Source organism: Numenius arquata, chromosome 8 (genome assembly GCF_964106895.1).
Source record: "Numenius arquata chromosome 8, bNumArq3.hap1.1, whole genome shotgun sequence".
NCBI classification, from domain to species: domain Eukaryota; kingdom Metazoa; phylum Chordata; class Aves; order Charadriiformes; family Scolopacidae; genus Numenius; species Numenius arquata.
In genome coordinates, this window is record NC_133583.1 from 45,769,042 (window position 1) to 45,788,754 (window position 19,713).

The window sequence follows — 19,713 nt, forward strand, 5'->3', positions numbered from 1 at the left end:
AATATGTTGCAGCCCTGTTACAGTGTTATATAGAAAGATAATTATGGCCTGTCACTAATTACCGCTTCCCGCATTTGCTGTTTGGAGAATTTTCACAGGATACAGATTGACATGAGATACCTGGAAACTGAAGTGGTTTAGAAGTTATTGATACTCTTTATTTTTACTTGCAGATTATAGAATGTTTTCTGCTTCATGTACATGCATTTTAATCAAATGAGCTTCATAGGCCCTTGATCGTATTATATTACCTTTGCACTATCTGCCAGCAGAGAACTAACGCCCACTACATGATCTTTAGGGGGATAATATTTATTATCTTGTGGTTAAGGCCAATGCTAAAACACCAAGAGCAGGAAACAGCCTTTCAAACACACTCAGCAGAACTCACAGGAAGACCTTTCAAAATCCCTTCCCTTCACTTTATTCATCACTGTAATCTGTAACAGTTAAGCTTTTTCTAAGTAAATTGAAAAGTACTAGAAGAAAAAGGCTGTTTTTTCTCATATGTGGAAAATGGTTTTCCAGATGTGAGTCCTGATGCAAAATACTCACTTCTGTACACTTTGGATGCCGTTTTTACTTCCAGCTTCTCACCAGCCTCTGTTTGTAACAAGTAATTTTTCTTTTCCTTGGTGTGCAGAGAGAATACAAACTTCGAAATTCACAGATAAATCCACTCCTTTCTATTCAGTATTGGCTCTGGTGGCACACACAATGACTCCAGGATATGTCTGGAATTGAACATGCCACATACACACACACAAAAAAGAAAGTTTGAAAGACAAAAGTACAAGAGCAAAGTACAAATACTACTTGCTGCTGTGACAGATTTTGAAATGGAGCCCAAAAGAAGGTATGGAGTAAGGCATCTGTCCTTTGATGCCTTGTGAAGTTTGTGTTACCGCATGCTTGGTGACACCAAATACAAAGAGGATTTGTACAAGCAAGTAGCACCAAAAAATGTGCAATTACTGTACAATTTATTTAATAGTAAAGGCAAAGTGAAAAAGAAGTTAATAAAATGTTGATAGGACATCCAATGTCTGATAAAATTCTGTGCGTATGGTTTCTTCTTTCTGCGCCACCCATTCTTCCCCATCTCCTTTTGGCTTATCTGTTGTTTGTTGTTTATTCATGATCTTTATTGGCTGAGTTTTTCAAATTACAGAATATGATGCATACTTTGAAGTCCATGGTTGAAATATATGATACTGTTTTTCTGGCAATGGGGAATCCATCACAGTATTCCAGTTCTCCAAAATAAAACTAGTGCACTTCCTGAAAAAAACTGTCAAAAAGAAGCAATTTTGCAATAATAAATCCTGTAAATGATGAATTCATAGCAAATTATTACATGAAACACGTGCATATCTGCTGTTGATACCAAAGTGTTGCTGTTCTTCTTCGGTTTCTTTCCATTTTCTTACTTTTCCCTGGTATCATCCATCTTCTGTCTTTGATTAATACATCTGTCACTGCTGCCTGAGGTGCCAAAGTAGTTATTGCTTTTCTGTAGCAGCTTTTCCAGGTCAAGTACTGCTTAATATCTGCTTAGAAAAATACAGATGGCAACTGTGCCAAAGCAAGGAAGTTTCAACTTAATGCTTGGACCATATGCTTGCTTATTCAGTCTAGTAAGATGGGATATGTGCCGAAATACAGTTTTGTCAATAGGCTAGAAGCCATATTGTCCAGCATTTCTTAGGTCACATTAAGCTGCTGACTTTGCAGAGTGCATTTCTTCTGTTGGAGTATTTTTGGATGCTTGGCCAGTGTGGAAACTGAGTAGACTAAATTTACAAATGTTCACACTGCTCATAAGGTTAAAATGACACAGACTTTAATACTAGATCAGAAATGTGCTGAAGATCGAACTTCAGTCACTATTCCTTAACCAGGTCCTACAATAAAAACCTGTTTCTCAGCATTTACCCTGTTTAAAGGGGAATGTGGGCAGGTTCAGGTGGTGCTGCTCGGCTAAGCAGAGCCCAAAGCTGCAGTAGGATTCCACGGCTGTCTTTTGCTGCAAGATACTCGGTTAACTGCAGGACCATCAGGTCCAATTGAAGAGGGATTGGTTAAGATGGTGAGAAGTAAGGGACAGCAGGCAGAGAAAATTTACACTGCTGATGAGACAAAATCTTTTGGAAGTCATGCCAAAGGAAACAACCACTTCAGCTACTGAGAAAACTGCCGTTACGTTTGGGGGAGGAAAATCTCACTTTGCTGACATGTGCAACTAGATTTTGTGTGCTTAGATCAGATGCTATCCAGTGATGGATAGCAAATATCTGAAACCAGCTTCAAGCATCTCATAGAAGTGACCTGTCTGTGTTAAAATGTCAGGATAATTTAAGAAAATGATTCATTGCTCAACTTTTATGGCACAAAATTGAACTCATCTGAACTTAAAACAATTCCTTGTCAGGATTGTGTTACTGTTTGGTAATGCTGGTGTTTATCCAGACTGGGCCACGCGGAATAACTAAGTGCAAGTTAATTCCGGTTTCTCCCTGCCAGCTCCATTACAGCCCTTGTAATTCAGCCCTTGGCCCATACACTTCTGAATTAGAAATCACTGACATTTATACACATATTGAGACAGAGAGTACAAGGGTAGAACTGTCAGCTGCAGCATCTACAGCTGGTATCAAAAGGACAAACTAAAATAAGCAGAGTTCATGAACACAAATCCTGAAAAAATAATCTTCAAAGACCTGGAAAAGTTACATGTCAGCAAGTTTTCCAGTTGCAAATAGTTTTTGAAACAGCAGAAGGGAAACAAAGCTTCCCACCTCCCAAAAAAAAAGCTAAAAAGAATTGAAGTTACAGTCCAGCAAAAAAAAATAGAAGTGATATTCAGGCTGTCAACAGCAGCTCCAAAGCAGGCTGAAAATGGTCAGCCTGTGAGAGTATGTGGGAAGGCAAGAACATATTACAATCAGGCCATGTGCCTGGGACTGGAATTGCTTTTGAGAAGAATTCCCATAAAGTAATTACCACATCTCCTGCAGAGGTAAAAATTAGGTGGATTAGGCACCAGGGATGCTTAATTCATGGAGAATGGAAACTGCAATTCCTTTTGCTTGAAGAAAAGATTAAATGGACTTTAATTGATGTTTTCAGGATGCTCAATAGAAGGAGTTCTTTGAACTATCATGAAAAGTCTGGGCTTTGGGGATATGCAAATGAGAATTGTAAGCCATAGGCCAAAAGAAAGGTCAGCTGAGGAAAAACTTTTTTTTTTTTTTTTTTTTTTCAAAGACTGGTGAATGCATTGGGTATTGCCAAAAGCTTCAGAAGAGGGAACTAGTTCAGCTGCTTTCAAAAACCTATTGGACACAGATTAATGTAAGTTCTGTGAAGACCTTATAGTGAATGGTGATAATGATACTTCTGTGTCTATGCTGTGCTTCTTTTTATCCTAGGTGAACTGATATACTATCATTGCTGTTAGGTCTTTCTCTCAAGAAGAGTGGGGAAACAGGTTATAATATCTGGAGGTTAGCTTTTTCAAGCTGTTGCTCATTTTTCTTGAGGAGTTTTTGCTATTAGTGCTCTTCATCAGTTAGTTTCAGCTGCCGTGCTACCCCACAGAATACCCACAGCCCCACACCCTTTATGGTTTTTCAAGTTAGAACTTTCACCTTAAATAAGTCAACACTCCCTATACCATTGAGTACAGTCAAAGAGAATAATAATCTGCTCTGTGTGAGATTTGTTACCCTAGAAAAAAATCCACTTATTTAAGTGCATAAATATAAATAACTTTTATTCCAATTCAGTCTAGCCAAGATAGGACTCTCCAGAGTAGTATCTACCTTCAGAAGAATTTTTATTTTTTCCTCTTGCACAGATTACAAAAAGTTACCGGTGTGAACTTGACAACCCAAACCAAGAGCTTTTATAAATGTCATTATTCTGATTGTCACTTGAAAAATGAAAATACTTCCGATTTAGATGGGGTTTGTGTCACCCAATTCACTTCATGTCATCTCCAAGCTGCTTATGGCAAGTAGACTGTGCAAAATGCAGTAGCTTTCCCAGCACGTGAACCGTGTCCTGACTGCCACTATAATGCTGACCTCAAGCTGCATTTTTCTCACGGTCATTTAAAAAATTCATGTACAAATGGAACCCTTGCAGATCTAGTAGAACATCAGAAAAGTGTACCAGTCCACTCTTTCCCTGGCCAAGAGAGAGTTTTAATCTTTCCAGGGCATCAGATGCTACCTGTGTGGTAGTTATTTTGCTTGTGTGTTGTTGTTTTCCCACTACCCAATCTATAGCTTTATATCCATACTTATTTGCATGCCCACGTGATTTTGCAGCACTAAAATATGAGAAAATGTTTAAGGCTATTTTAGCAATAATCAAGGCTAAGCTGTTCTGGCATGCATTAAACTTATTCAGTAATAGCGTAGGTACCAGCACACATCCAGTCTTTTCATTGTTTGTCCCTTTTACTGTCTGTCTGAATTTAACTGATGTATTTCATGTACTCTGGTGGTTTTGGGAAGAAAGATGTAGAGAAATAGTATCTGCACATGGCATCTGCAGTTTAGCTTCCAAGGTTTTGTCAGTGGGCACATCCTTCTGGTGCTTTGTAAGCTAGCCTCCTTTAAATGCAAGTGTTTCTCTGAAATACCCTACTTTACACTGGTCTTACTGCAAGCAAAATTTAACCTGTTTATTTCTTTCCTAAAACTGCTGTAAAGTAGCAATGGTTCCAGTGCATTTTGCCTTTCAAATATTCAGGTAGTTGAAGTTTTGAGTTCATTCAAAAATTGGGTGAAACATCAGCTGTGAGGTACAAATATGGTGCATCTCTGCTTTTATTCATCTCTTCCACTGGCAGTAAAAAAGCATAGATTTTCACTCAGAAAATTTCTGGTTGATTACCAAGTAACTTTCTCAACAGACAGAAAATGCTAGTGATACAGAATGGCCAGATCTTAGTGTCAAAAAAGAAGAAAATAGGATCTGTCTTTCAAATATACTTCCCAACATAATGCTGGATAAAGCAGCTACAGATCTTATGGTCGCTTCATAACATTTTTAGTTCTGTGGTTATGAGGTAGGAAATAGTTTCTAAACTTTAGAGGTGGAACCACCAGCTTGAATAATAAAAAAGGACCACACAACCAAAAGCCAGTGTCGCTATGTGGCATATACATGCAGCAGTTTGTGTAGCTGTCAGCCAAGAGCTCTTCAGATGACAAGGTCTAACGTGGGGCCATTTTCTAGTCTACTCTTGGATTTTGATAATTCAAACTAAAGTGCTATTAGAAGGCAAATGTAGAATTAGTCACTAAGGGATTCAAAAGTAATTCAGCAGTTGAACTGGCAATAAGTTGTAAGTAAACTGGCATCCGTTTACTTTATATTCTTTATTTGGTCTTTCAGATAACCCAAATTGCTAAAGTTTCTCCTTTTTATGAGAAGATATATCCTCCAAAATTGATCCTGTTCTATTCTGTTCCCCGAAGATGAAAATCCTTTTTAAACACCTCGAGAATTAAAAAAACAAATTTGAAAGGGTGGGTGATAAAAGCCAAAACTTTGTTTTTCCAAGATGCAGTTCAATTTGTACCCAGGTCTTGCATGGCGTTAAAATACAGACTCTTTGAAACTAGAGTGTAATTTGGTGACATTTTCAGAACTGTTCTCCCAGTTTTTATGTTGGTTAGTTTTATTCAGCTTTCCCAGTGGTCTTGAGACAGGGCTTTCTTTAAAACTTCAGGTTACTTTTACCTCTAAGTGTAGGATATTAACAGCTGCTTCATTCAGTTCATATCTGATACTGGTACCATAGTAAGCAAATGTTCTACACAAAGGCTCTATTGAAAGTCTTCGGTTTCAAAAGCCTGTCTGTGGTTCAGCAATATACTGTTTTTGATCAGATCAAAAGTAGTCATGTGAAAAGCACTGATCTGATACAAATTCACCCAGAAATTGATGACTAGCAAGGTTTGTTTTTCAGAGCAGGTATCAACTGTCCATGACATCTCTTTCTCATAGATGAGTTACCTTTTGTTCTACTGCAGGTGCTATGAAGCCCAAGTAGCAGCCAGTGTAAACCCTGCGTCATGCTTTCTTCCTAATTTTTGTCCAGGCCTGATCGGGGTCACATTTGTTAGAAGCATGCATGAACATACCCATCATGCTTATGATACCAGGGTCCAGATGGACTGATTTTAAAAATAATTGTTTGGTAGCGTTATGTCTGGCTAGCAAAACAGAACTTAGGTTATTATTTATTTCTTAGAACTTAATTTTTATAATATTAGGAGTTTTAGAAGTATTTTTCTATCTATGAGCTGGGTATGAAATAGTAGAAGCTGTTTGTTACAGCATCCACTTTTCTTCCTCCTCCTGTCTGTCACCTTTGATTGTCTTTTTAACAGATAGCTGGCTTGAATCTTCAAGGATCCTTAAGTAGATTTTCATTTCTTAAAATCAAACCTAAATGCTGCCTCATTGGGGGTTTTTTGAGTATTGTGCTAAAATGTATAAAGTCCTTCATGAAGTATGAAGCTGATGGGCTCTTGAAGAAATGTTTAAGTGGGACTCCTAATGAGCAGGCAGAGATTATGATATTGCTGACTGCTGGATCTGGAGTGAAGTGATTCAGCACAGATTCAGGACAAATTTTGATGAAAATTAATTGGAAATACCCAAAAAAGTTCATAGAAAAATGTTAATGTGGCAAGATAATATTTTAAATTTACTTATCTCATTAAAAGAATGTTGAATAAAAATGTTTAAAAATACTGAACTCCAAATGAAATAACATTGGATTGGAAAATTGTCAGTTATCACAGAACAACATGTTAGTGTCAAAGCTTACAGGTAACTGCTTCCACAGGAATGTTTGGAAATAGCTGAATATTAATTTCTCACTACTAAGCTTTTCAATGGATTACTCTATACTTGGGTTTGCATTAAGTGTACAATGTGTTTTCAATTATTCAGCTACAGTCCAGTTTCTAACACAGAGTATATGCCCTGGCAAGATGTTTTTGTCTTTCTCAGGCATGAGTTAGTTGTGGGATCTGGTCTCTGGTTCATTTTCCACAAAAATGCTTTCGTCGAGAAGGTTTCTAAAATGCTGTTATTGTCACTGGAGATTTTTACACAAATCCTTGTAAATGAAAGTTTATGACTATATTTTTAATAAGGTTTAAAACCATGATGATTTTTGTAAACATTTCAGGGTTTTTTTGCTCTACTTTTCTGTTGCCTAATACATTCAATTTGATTTTTGGAATCTACCACTGCTCCCCAGAGGACTGAAGGAATGCTGGAAGACACTGTCTCAACAAACCTGCTTTGGACTGTATTCATCCTCTTACGTAAGGAGGAGAGAGAGTTGAAACCTCAATCCAGTCTTAGTGGCTGGTCTCTATAATAATCCATCCAAATCTGGGATTTAATGGGCCACGTGATCTTTAAGAAAGTCAATAGGGAAAACAGCACTTTATGGCTAATGTGTTGATGGAACAGGATGTTTTGCTCTCTGATTGCACTTTCTCTTCACTGTATGCTATTAATTGTTTTAAGGACCAAAATTATATTCCTAAGTAAGCTTTTTTCCCCCTCTCTTGCCTCTGCACGTACCTGCCCGAGCTTTATCTCAGTCTCAGGCTCTTGCCCTCCATTTTGGATGGAGGAGCGGAAGAGGTTTTAATCCTGAACTGTCATGAACTTCTTTCCTGTTCATTCTTCTTGAAGTCTCTATTGCCTTTACTGTTCACTGGCTTCAATTCTTCTTGTCATCTTGACTAATTTTTTGCTTTCCATATATATCCTTTTCCACTCATGCAGAGGTTTTTTTCCCATCTTTTGTATCAACAAAAATCCACTTTCTTCTTTTAGTACTTTTACTGTAAATTTTCTTTATTTAACTAATTTCTTCTGAGGAACAGCCAGTGTCTAGGAAACTTGCTGCTTAATAGCCAAGTTTTGTCCTCACTCTGGAAGGTGTTGTAGCCTAGACCTAATGTGCTGGATAATACAACAGCACATTCACAGTCACTGCTTCTAGTCATTCCTTCTCTTTCAGACCAGAGCAACTTAGTCAGAAAGACAATACTTTTGAATTGAAAAGGAGGCTTGATCAGGGGCTGTATAGCAAATGGTCCACTGCTGGGGTAAGACACAGCTACCCATCTTTCTAATCAGCATCTTCAGACCTGTAAACAGTGTGGCATTGGCTGGGAGATCAGGAGTGTCTCTGTAGAAGCAGAATAGGTCTGGGCTACATCTTGGCTCTGATTATGTCTTCTGACCTTTCTGGAATAAGAGAATCAAAGTGACTAGTCTTTAGCCTTTTGGAACTGTACCTCCACACCCCTTATCTTGATGAGCAAGAGCACAGCTTTGAAAGAAAGCTTTGTCTCACAGCTTTCTGCCTGGTGCCAAGGCCCACTGTCAGCCATGACTGGTAGCAGTGGTAGCTCTCAGAGTTGTCACGAAAGTCCCTCATTCCTGCCAGTGACGTCTGGGCATTGCCTTAGTGCCAGTATCATAAGGATGAATCTTTGGCTGCTGCCAAGAGGCGTCTTGGTTCTGACATATAATACACAAGTTCCCACACATAATGCATCAGTCCAGCAGCCGTAGAGATGCCTGTTTATCTCTTTAGCCCCTTCCAGAAAATAGTTTGTGCCAGTATTGTCAGCCTCAAAGGCAGCTCTATCAATGGCTTATTGCAATATATTTGAACTATGAGATTTCTGGAGGAGCTAACAGTCCAAGAAAATAAGAAACCATCATAAAACCTTAGTTACTTTGCGTCTGTTATGTTAAGGTGCTTGAGGCTGAACTCTGTTGAAATTACGCTAGTAAAAGCTAAAAAAATGTGGGTTTTTTTCAAAGGCAAAGATCTCAAACTGCAATGTTGTCTTTCTGCTATGACTTTATTTCTATGGAATAAACTACTACTAGGCTCTTGAACGGAATATGAGCTGACGATGAGCTCTGAAGTAACACTTTTTTTAGAAAAAACTCACTTATGTGCAGTGTAGTGCTACTTAAGCTAGTATGTTCCTATGCGTGTAGAGATAGTAATGCCAATGTGTGAATTGCCATTTTATTTGCATTTTTTAAAGTGCAAATAATTTTTGCTTTTTAAAGTGCTACAACGATGGTACAGTTGTGTATTATGTCACTACTAGGAGCTTCCTCCTTTCTGCCATCTTTCATGAGCAGTAATGCGATGTTCTCTGGGCGCCTATTGCTTTTTCTTCCAGCTCACTGTTGCATACTTTTCTCAACTGGAGCCTTGCACTATAATTATTTTTTTTTCTTTTTGTTTGGCAATAAAGGGTGTATTGCAAGAACTTGGAAATAAGCTTTTTTAAAGTACTTCCTCTCCTGTTTCCTATTCCATATGGTGGTACTTGTTCTATCCAGTGGAAATTTGTGGGAGAGCCTCAGGAGGGAGTTACTTCGTTTTTAAAAGGACTTAAAGGCTCTGATCCCCTGACTTCAAAGGCATTTGGGGCTACAGTGCTTAAAGGGAAAATTCTGACAACACCTGATTCAATATCGGTTTTGTTTTGACTGGCTTTTACTTTGTTCCACTGAATTTATTCCCTTGAAATTTGTGGTCAGTTTGAAGCGCTAGCAGAGCAATTATCACCTTTACTTGTATGTTTGTAAAGCTTCTAGCACTGCAAGACTGAGCTCACTGGCAGACCTTAGGTGGTAGCACAGTATGATGATTAAATTAGTGTAATTTTTTTTCAAGCAGTAGCCATTTACTGTTGGTGTGTCTAGATGCAGTGATCCTCCTGCATGGATTGTAAGCCAGGATTGTAACCAGTCTTCACTTCCCCACAGGAGCATTTAGACAAATAGACCACTGGTTCTCTGGGATGAAGAAATGTGCCGTGCTCTGCTGCTGGGTTGCTGGGGAGCTGCCAACCAGGAACTAGTGTAGATATCATGCTAATAAAAGTCTGCTTACTTTTTGTATAGGGATCAGCTGGTTTACCTGGAGAAACTGGGCCATCTGGAATCCTTGGTGAAAAGGTACAACAACGTATCTGACTACTCAGCAGCAAAAATCAGCTTTGAAAACCATTGGGGTGGTAAAATTTTGGTGAGAGATCATTTACTGACCACTGACAAAGCTAATGTTCCTGTAGCTATTTCAGGGCACAGGGATGTAGTTAATGGTAATCAAAATGCTGTTATTTGAGGTATGCATCCTGTATCCTTGATTTTACTTGGCAATTAATTTAGACCTGATAGATTTAATACCTTGTTCACTTTATTATCCACTGCTATAGATTCACAGAAACTGGCACAAATTATACTTGTTTTATACAGTAGTAACTGTTTTTTCACTGCTACATAATGAAAACAAGAGTAGAAAGATAGAATTTGGCTGTACGCATTAACTGAGTAAAGAAGACAACATCATTAGTTTTGTCTCCTGTGCAGTAACAGTTGTGTTTATGAAAGCAAAGTTTTGCAGACTTAATGTGACTAGAGCAGAGTAAATAGCTTAAGCATATTTGACACAGTTTTATTTAGGTGAAGTATTTTAAAAGTGAAAAACAGGAAACTATTACTGGACTGCACGTCAACTTCAATTATAATAAAAACATAATTGTTTGTCAGAATGATCCAGCAGCACTTGTATTTTTTCCTGCAGGGCTGAATTATTTCACCTAGACTGGTGGCTGCTATTTAGATATTTTGTTGAGAAAGTCTTAATAACTTATTAGAACTTCCATGAAAATCTAATTATAATTTATATAATCTATGAAAGGAAATACATGAGTGGAAAGCACTGCTTGTTAGAACTAAAATTTAGACGTCTCATGTGTTTTTAATCATAATATCATCTTTGAATTCAGTGTCAAAGGATTGTTGTTCTTTATAATTACACTTGGCCCAACAGATTACCTTGGGTTACTGCTGCTAGTTTAGCTAGGAAGGAAAAGGCAGTAGAAGACTAATTAATGTATCATCAGCAAATGGAAGCAAGTTTCTTAATGGTGCAATAATTGTCGTTATTGCTATGCTGTTTCTCTAGAATTTTTTGTCTTCCTTTTTTATGAATTAAATAGTAGAATGTAAACATGCCATGTGGATTTAAATGACATTCTTCCAGCATAATTTTTTTAACGAAATGTATCTTTATGGCATATAAAATATAGTGTTATCACTATGTCTTGTGTACTATCTGTAGTAGAAATGTAATCTTTGTATGGCGGTAGTCTACAGCCAAGCCTGATGTTTGGGCTGGATGTTATATGAATAAAAGTTGAAAAAGTATGCAAAGAGACCCTTCCTACTTCCCCTACTCAGTTGCTTCTGCAGCTGCTGAAGGACTGGCCTTGCTTCTAGCTCTGTGCTTTCCTAACACATACTGAAAAAATGAGGGAGAAAGGAACAAAATTTTCTTTTTTTGCTTGTTTGCTGTGGTGAATTTTATGGATTAAAGAACATAACGATAAATTTGATGCACCCAACAGAGAGAAAAGGGATATCCTAGCTGCAGTTCACAGAGACTGATGTAGTACCATCCCTTCTGCAGTCTTCTAGGAAAAGGGGATCAGAGAAACTCAGTTTTATCATCTTCTCAAAATATGGATGGGCTTGTAGGAGGAAGGAGTGCAGAAATTCAACAAAAGTGAAAAAAGGTCTCTGTGATGTTTCTGAAGCATGGTCCCTGAACCAATGGTGTTGTGCACTGCAAACAGTTATTCCCTTTAGCAACCAAACCTTTTAGACTATGGGCTACAGCCCTCATGAAAGACCTCTTGGATTGCTGTGGTATTGTTATTGCAGGTTAGCCTTGTTTGCCAGATATGCCTTGCCCAGTGGACATGGAACGAGTCAGGGAAAGAGCACTCACTGTTATTTTCTTTTTAATTTTTTGTTAAAGGGAGAGCGAGGCAGTCCAGGACCAGTAGGTCCCCCTGGAGAGAAAGGTGTCATGGTAAGTCACAAATAATGTACAATCCATAATTATGTTACTTACAAAGACACTTTAATTTCCAAAACAGTAATAAATTCTCAGCCTTCTGGCTGTCCTTTTTTTTTATGGAAAAGAGTAGTATTTATGATTCCCAGGAAGGTTCATTTAGCAGCTTTACCCCCTCTGTGGAAGTGACACTGCAAAGTGATCCACTGAATGAAGCAGCAGAGCAACTGCAGTTTTGAAAAATAGTTCTAACGAGCCTTGCATAAAAAAAAAATTAAACACAAATAATTGGAGGGATAAATAAAGGAGGGAAAGTAAAATAATAATCTCTTGTGGAGACTGGAGTAACACAAGTTATTCTAATAGATAGCTGGTAACTAGCATCACCTCTAATTCTACTGCACAGCAGTACCCAGATAGCCCCTGGGTGCCGCTCTTACGGGAGGACTGGCTGCCTGACAACACCACTTGTCCTAAATCAGGATGCAACATTTCATGCAGCGTTGGACAATCCAGAGGCTGCTGTCCTGTTAGGTAGGTTGTTGGGGCACAGAAGTAAAAAACTATATACGTGCCTATTGTCACATTCTTGTTGAAGTTCTTGAGGAAAAGCAGTTAGGGTTTGATTGTGTGTTTGCTAGCGAGCACTGTAATGGCTCCAGAATGTATAGAGAACACTTACAGACTTAACCGTGTACAAGGAGATGACAGGGAGATTATAGGCAGCGTACTACGTGTTGCATCCTGCGCCATCTGACACAGATGTGGTGGGCAGTGGTGAAATGTCAGCAGCCTTTTGTAGAGGCTGCAGATATGGGACTGAGTGTGGCGCAGTGCGGAATGTTCTTGTGGAAATTATTATTGAATATTTGCAGTAATTCCTCTCTGGGCATCCATTGGCAAGGAAGAAACCAAGTACTCTCAGGCTACAGACCAACTTAATGATCCATGCAGCAGGAGACAATAATTTTTGAAGCATTCTCTGCTTCATTAAATCTCTCTAATCTAGATTTACCTTCAACCAGCTTTTTTTTTTGATCCACGAAAAAAAAATTATTGGAGATACTAATAAAGGAGGATTTATTAATATACGATCCAATCTTACCAACTACTTTTTTCAAATGTTAGTAATCTTATTGCCACTTAAGTCATAGCAGTGAGAGCCCTTCCCTGTAGTAAATCATTGTAGCCCTCAGACAAGAGCTGTTCTTGGCATTTTGTCTTGGTCAGTTCTGCCCACACCACACTGTGTCCACTTTCTGTTCCCGTTGTCACAGCCTTGAAGTGAGGATTTTGAAATTCATTTAGAACTCAGCAGCCTTTGTTTCAGTACAGCCCAGCCAGTGCCTGTGTGAAATTTACATTGATTTAATGGTTATTATGATATATCCAAACAAATACCTGTTTTCTAAACAAAATTTTGGGAACAAATTTTGCAAGATCAATAATTTTATTAATTTACCTCCAATTTTTCAGGTAAGTAACTGGATTTATTATTGTTGTTATAATAACAATTTTGATTAAACTGTTCTGTCTTTTCTATATTTATTTCAATTCTAGGGCTACTCGGGACCTCCAGGAGGCCCTGGACCTGTGGGGCCGGAAGGATTACCTGTAGGTATAGAGTGGTGCTTTTGTTTGACATAAAATGTACCATTTTCAAATTATATTTTTGCTGTGCTGAAGCAAAGAATGGGTTCTGATTTGTACTGCAGTCTTTAACACTGTCATGAAAATTTACTATCCAGACACAAAGTATGTTCACCTACTTCTTACCAAGATGATCCATGAGAGACAGGAAAACTATATTATTGACTCATCCATTTCAAAATCACTCAGTTGAGACAAGTAGGGGAATAGAATTTTTTAAGGATGGTTTATAATTGCCCAACAATTTTATTTTTAATTCACTGATGCCTAATACAATTTAAATATATTCATGATGTGTTTGGTTTCATTTTTAATAAAAAAGACTAATTCTAATTTGGTGTGTATAACTGTGTTATAATTTGGCTACTATGGGTCTTCAGTACAGACAAAAACTGAATCTTCTATCAGAATATATTAGGTTTTTTAACATAATGTTGCTGAAATACAAGTATCCTTTAGCAATTTAGGGATGTTGAACAGAAGTAATTTCTCCAACATTCACATCATGATTTCTTATTCAGAATAAAGTTACATAGAGTCTCTTATTTAGTTTTTTCTAGACAAATTGTACTAACACAGTTAATTGAATTTCAACCACAAGTGAAAGCGGTTGATTTGTATTGGTTGCATTGACTATTGATCAATGTGCACGTGCCTTGTAATTTTCAGAAATCTGTGTATAGAAGACAGTGAATAATAAGTTTATTTGACATGTAGGGACCTTCAGGGGCAAGAGGACCACCAGGACCACAGGGACCTAAGGGAAGAAGAGTAAGTGATATTGTTGTTTCATGTTACTTAAGAGAAGAGAGTAGTGTATTGCCAATATGAATCTGATGTTTAATCCATGTACAGTTGCTTCCTTTGAACTCTGTCCTCCGGGTTCAAGCTATTTGTACTGAAATCAGACAGATGATACTTGTATTTCCAAGCAGTAAACGATATGAATCTTCATTTCTCCTCACATTACACTTAAATAAGGTTCTGCCATCGATTTCATCTGAGAGCAGGATCAGAACCAAAATGACTGCTGGCCTTATATTCTGTATACATCAATATGCAAATATTAGCATTTATTACTACCATTGGACAGTTTCAAAGTTTTAAGGACTATTTTCTTTATCTGCATGTCATTTATGTCTTTGGAAAGACAATCAAAATCACCCAAACGTAATTCTAAGAGAGGAAGAAGCAAAGTCAGAAGGTAGTATATGCTAGAATCTCAAAACTCTGATTAGATTGTCGTTTCCATTTCATGCATTTTTATCAGGGAAATGGGAACCATTTTTTAACTGTAAACAAAACACTAATCCAAAGCCCACATAAGTAAAGAGGGAGTCTGTCCATATCGATATGTATGAGCATTTGATCACAATGCATAAAATCAGTACCAGTGAAAGTATTGCAGTTTATTTACCTGGGGATGGTTGCCTCCATGGTTTTCATAAACACTTTCCTTCATAAACCCCACCAGTCACTTGCACTTCCTGTCTGGAGTAACTTTGGTCATGTTTTTACAGTCCGAGCTCGAGGTGCCTGCAGGAAGTGCTTCCCATTCATAGTATTAGATGGGTTTGGTTGCAGCATGAGCAAGTTTGTTCTCACTGGGTTTATGGAGCTTGGCAAGAACAGCAGTGAAGATACACCCTTCTAACACCAGTCTCACCTGGCAGTTTGACAGCACATCCATGCTTCCTATGAGATGTGTACAACTCGTATACCAGCGGCTGGACCAGTGTGTCTTCACAGGTGGTGGTAGAATCCAGCAGAGCTTACCATTCATTCCTGATAAAGTCCCTGAATCCATGTCAGTGAGATAATTTTGTTGGTTTCTTTCTGTCACAGGAAGCAGAAATGTTTGTTGTTTCAGCAAAATACAATTGCAGCCTTTATCCTCCTTTGTTATTGTAATACGTATGTTTTTTAAGAAAATACATGTTGAAGTTTGAAAAGTTGTAAACTGGAGGTTTTACTGCAGTTAAAGATAGGTACTTGAGAAACACACATTGCATTTTAAATAAGCTTTTAGATTAGGAAATATTGTGATTAGCAAGCTTTGTAATACAAAATTTATTAACTATATGTTCTTCTACATTTTTCATGATTGCTAAACTATTAAATAAGAGATTGGATACAAAGTTATATTTTCACTATATTCAAAATAATCTATCCAAATATATTATATATATTTGAATATTAATATAGTACATTTGAAACCATATTTTGAGTATTCATTATATTTTGAAATAGACGATATTTTGCATGTTCTGTATATTCAAAATATACAGTGCTTAGAACTTCATGGTACACTACAGGTTTATTCATAAGAGAAGCTTCAGATGTTTCAAATGAATCTTCGTTCTTTAGTATGCTTTCCTCTTCCTTCAGAAGAAATCTGTTTTAATTTACCTCTTTGATCATGGTGCAGTTTGTAGGAACAATTTGTGAAATGTAGCATATGAAATGTATAATTTCTGTTCTGGTTTACCCTGTGTTAGAGAGGTTTCCAGCTGTCAATGCCAAGTGTTTGGGTTGTTTTTTGTTGTTGTTGTTCTTGCATAGTGTCAGACAGAGTATAATTTATCCCAGACTTCAGTTTCCTTAAATGGGTGAAGCAGATTTGAGCATATATCTACATACACTTAGAACTTCTTGTGCTTGTCTGAAGTACCTATCAGTTGGAGTCTGGGGTTTAGAATTAAGGAAGTTATCTCAGCAGCTCATGGAAAAGGACGTACACGCCATTATCAGAGAGCATCTGTATGGTCTTCTAAAAATAGTCTTCATTTTTCCCTTACAACAGATGTGGTTTTTTTAAAGCCTGTTTAAAAGGATATATTAGTTAAAAAAATCTTTCTGGGAATTAATTTGCTAATTTCATAATAGACATTTTAATTTAATAATGAATTATCTGTAAAAAAAAAACGCACTACAAAATCGTATACGCTAAGACATATTCAGTGTTACTTTAACAATTTTACATGCAGAAATAGCAAATGCCCCCACACCTCACAGGCACCTGCTTAATATTCTGAACTGAATATGTCACACATATGTAATCTATCAGTGCCCAGAAAAATAAGCTTATTGAGGCCTGTTTATCAGGCAAAACTGAAATTCAGATATATTTGTTTATGTAACACATCTAAGAAAATTCAAAGAGAAACCTTAATTAGCTGCAGAGAGCAAGAATCTGCCCCCACTGATAAGCACAGTGAACTACCAAGAACTGGTGTAAGCAGGAGTGTCCAATCCCAGGCATCAGCTAGCAGAGAAGTAGCTCCTGAAGCGTTCAAAAGGTGCTTATACAAGTGTGCTCAGTGGAGAGAGGCTCTAGGGACTCCTGGGAGCCCAAGGTTAGTAACTAAGGCAGCCTTCTGACAGAAGTGTGAATCTCTGCTTTGATTTAGAGGAGAGAAGGGAAAACAAGCCTTTTTGCTGCACAGACGTATTTGAAAATGTAAATCAAAACAGAAATGCAAAGCAATTGTGAAGCTGAAAACAAGTAGCAGCTTGGCACCACTTTTTCTTCAGTGGCCCATTTCAATGAAAGAAATAGGTGCCTTGCCTCTCTGTGATTTCAGTAGAAGCATGTCAGAAAGTGAAATACGTGTTGAAGTGTTATGCTGAATCAGGACACACAAGCCAGTGGCACCAGATGAGGAGTGCACATATGCAGTCATTTTTACAGTAAAATGCTCATTTTTGGGCTTCATCTAAAAAAGGAAAATCCCTTGGGCCCTATCAGTCGACCAGAGTTTCAGTTTGACTGGTGGCCTGTAAGATGCAGTGAGTTAGAAGGCTAGCTCAAAAGTAATCTGGTGTAAATAGCTGTCTCTGAGATGGGTACAGAACTGCTGCAGGTTGTACATTTTAGTTCCTCTGGGCATAGCAGTCCCCTCTAAACCCCTCTTCTCATCCTTCCCTCCTGGCAAGTCTGTCTGCCAGCATCACCAGAGCTGGAGTCAGACTGAAGCTACTGACATGGATGTGAGTCCTCCCCTGCAGGCTCTTCTCCCTTCCAGCAGCATCTGCTACCTGCTGATTCTTTTTATGGGGGAACAACTTATTTTAATTTAGATTCTGTTTTGAAGGTAAAAGATAGTTTTTATTTAAGGAGTATCACATCTTCTGCCAACTGAGACAGGAATCTTTGAGGGAGTCTGTCTCTATGATTTTGGCAGCACATTATGGAGTACATTGCTTATAATTAAAGATCACTCAAATCCCAAACATCCCAAGCTCTGTGGAAGTCCCACTTTGGAGTTGTGGTTTATGCCTTTGCCTCCATCCAGCATGACTGGGAATGCTTCATGGAAGGAGGTCTTAGAGCAGACCTAGGTCTTCAGGCTCTGCAAAAAAACTCCCACTGAAGCCACTGAGAATTTTGTCTGCTCTCATGATCAAAATACCAGACCCAAAGTGGAATCTTGCATAAGGAACATATCTGGGGGGCCCTGAAACCTGGGGTTTGTCATCACTGGATCAGAACGAGATGTGCCAGAACCCCGAGCTCTGTGTGACAGACCTCAGAAAAATGCATACCACAGTCCCATACAGAAGTTAAATAGAAGCATATGGAAGTTCCCCTTTGTTGTGTACTGAAACAAGAACGCATCCCATCTTCACAGCTGGGATCTGCAGGAAGTCTTAGGAGTGCTTGACCCTTTGCTTCTGCACTGTCATAGAGTAGAATTCCTTCATCTCATAAATTCTGGACCTTTCAGCAACTGGTTCTCATGCAGGATTACCCAGCAGCCTACTTCTCCTGAGAGTATCCAGCTGCTCAGTCTCCGGTACAACCGGGAGTTCTGGCCAGCTGAAGGCAGGCTGTCTAGGAGTCTAGGGAGTATCTCACTGTCAGGGGATTTGGGGGGATATGGCCACTGAGCATAGTGCTAGCACAGAGCTTCCTCAGCTCATGCTTGAGACTTGATGCACTTCAGCTGGAAAATCACGTGGCACGTTGGGTCCTTTTGTGACCCACATTTTATTTTTTTGCATTAATCTCATGAAAACACAAAGGGAGGACAGTGCTTTGTAGATACTTCAATGGCAGAATGACACTCTGAGGGGTGGGAATATCTCTATCTAAAAGGAGGAATTTCTCTCCATGACCAGAAGGAAGAAATACATTAGCCTGGAAGGCATGCTGGTAGCAGTGTAGACCACCGTGAAGCCATTGTTGCATGTTTTTTTGTTGTTCTTGTTTGCTAAAGTATGGAAAAGAAAACTACAATGTCAGAGATTGGTTCTGCTTTTAGTTTGCACCATAATCTCTGACAAACACAACTGTAGCTCTTAATTTTAGAGGAAAAGGTCCTGCATCATTAGATTCATTTAAATGAGTGAGACCTAAGCAAAATTCTCAATAGCTGCTGAGATTCTTAGCAGTTACTATTCTTCAGGCTGATGTTTGGTGTCTTAAAGCTCAAAAGCAATAATTTTTCTGCTTGCTCTTTCCTAATATGCAGCTCATTAAATTCTATTTTGAGAACGCAGATAAATGACATAGTGAAGTGCTGTAGATTTGGGGTCAGGCAACAGCGTCTTATGTCTGTAGCAGCCAGTAGGGTTGTCTCTGCCTCATTTGTGTCTGTACTGGCATGAAGAGCCTCAATTACCTAAGGACATCATTGCTCAGTTTTAATGAGTGGTATCTTTCATATTTCTCACAGCAGGGAATATAGAACCTAGAAAAATGTGTGCACTTCAGGGTATGTGAAACAAGTGGCTGGTGTGCTGTGTGATACATCAATATCTGAGTGTGTTTATCTGTCTTAATTGTTCAAAGAAAGTGAGACTAAAATTGATGTCGTTTTCTAATATTCTTCCATGTCAACCACCAAAATAGAGAAGTAGCTACATAGTGTGTTCATGTTATTTTCACTCTTCTTCTATTTTGGAGGCAGGATGAGAAAGGAAAAAAAGAGTTAATTGGTGCTTCTTGCCTTCTTAGATGAACTTTTTCTCAGCTTATCCTAGAGTTTTCAATGTGATATGTTCTGTTTTAGAAACAAAGCTGAACCCACGCCAAAGAAAAAAGTAGTAGCAATTATTTGGCAGCCTTACTCCTCAGCTCTGTTGCAATCTAAATTAAATAACAGCAGGAAAAT

The 19,713-nt window shown here is 38.2% G+C and overlaps 1 protein-coding gene across 1 annotated transcript in view; it reads left to right on the forward strand.

Annotated features, from left to right (window-relative positions):
* The window catches only part of COL24A1 (collagen type XXIV alpha 1 chain), a 145,892-nt gene that overhangs the window by 80,054 nt on the left and 46,125 nt on the right, over positions 1–19,713 (forward strand). Inside the window, exons 25-28 of the mRNA XM_074151798.1 lie at positions 9,988–10,041; positions 11,909–11,962; positions 13,508–13,561; positions 14,315–14,368. Of these exons, the coding sequence (XP_074007899.1) occupies positions 9,988–10,041; positions 11,909–11,962; positions 13,508–13,561; positions 14,315–14,368 (216 nt within the window). The remainder of the gene's footprint in view (positions 1–9,987; positions 10,042–11,908; positions 11,963–13,507; positions 13,562–14,314; positions 14,369–19,713) is intronic.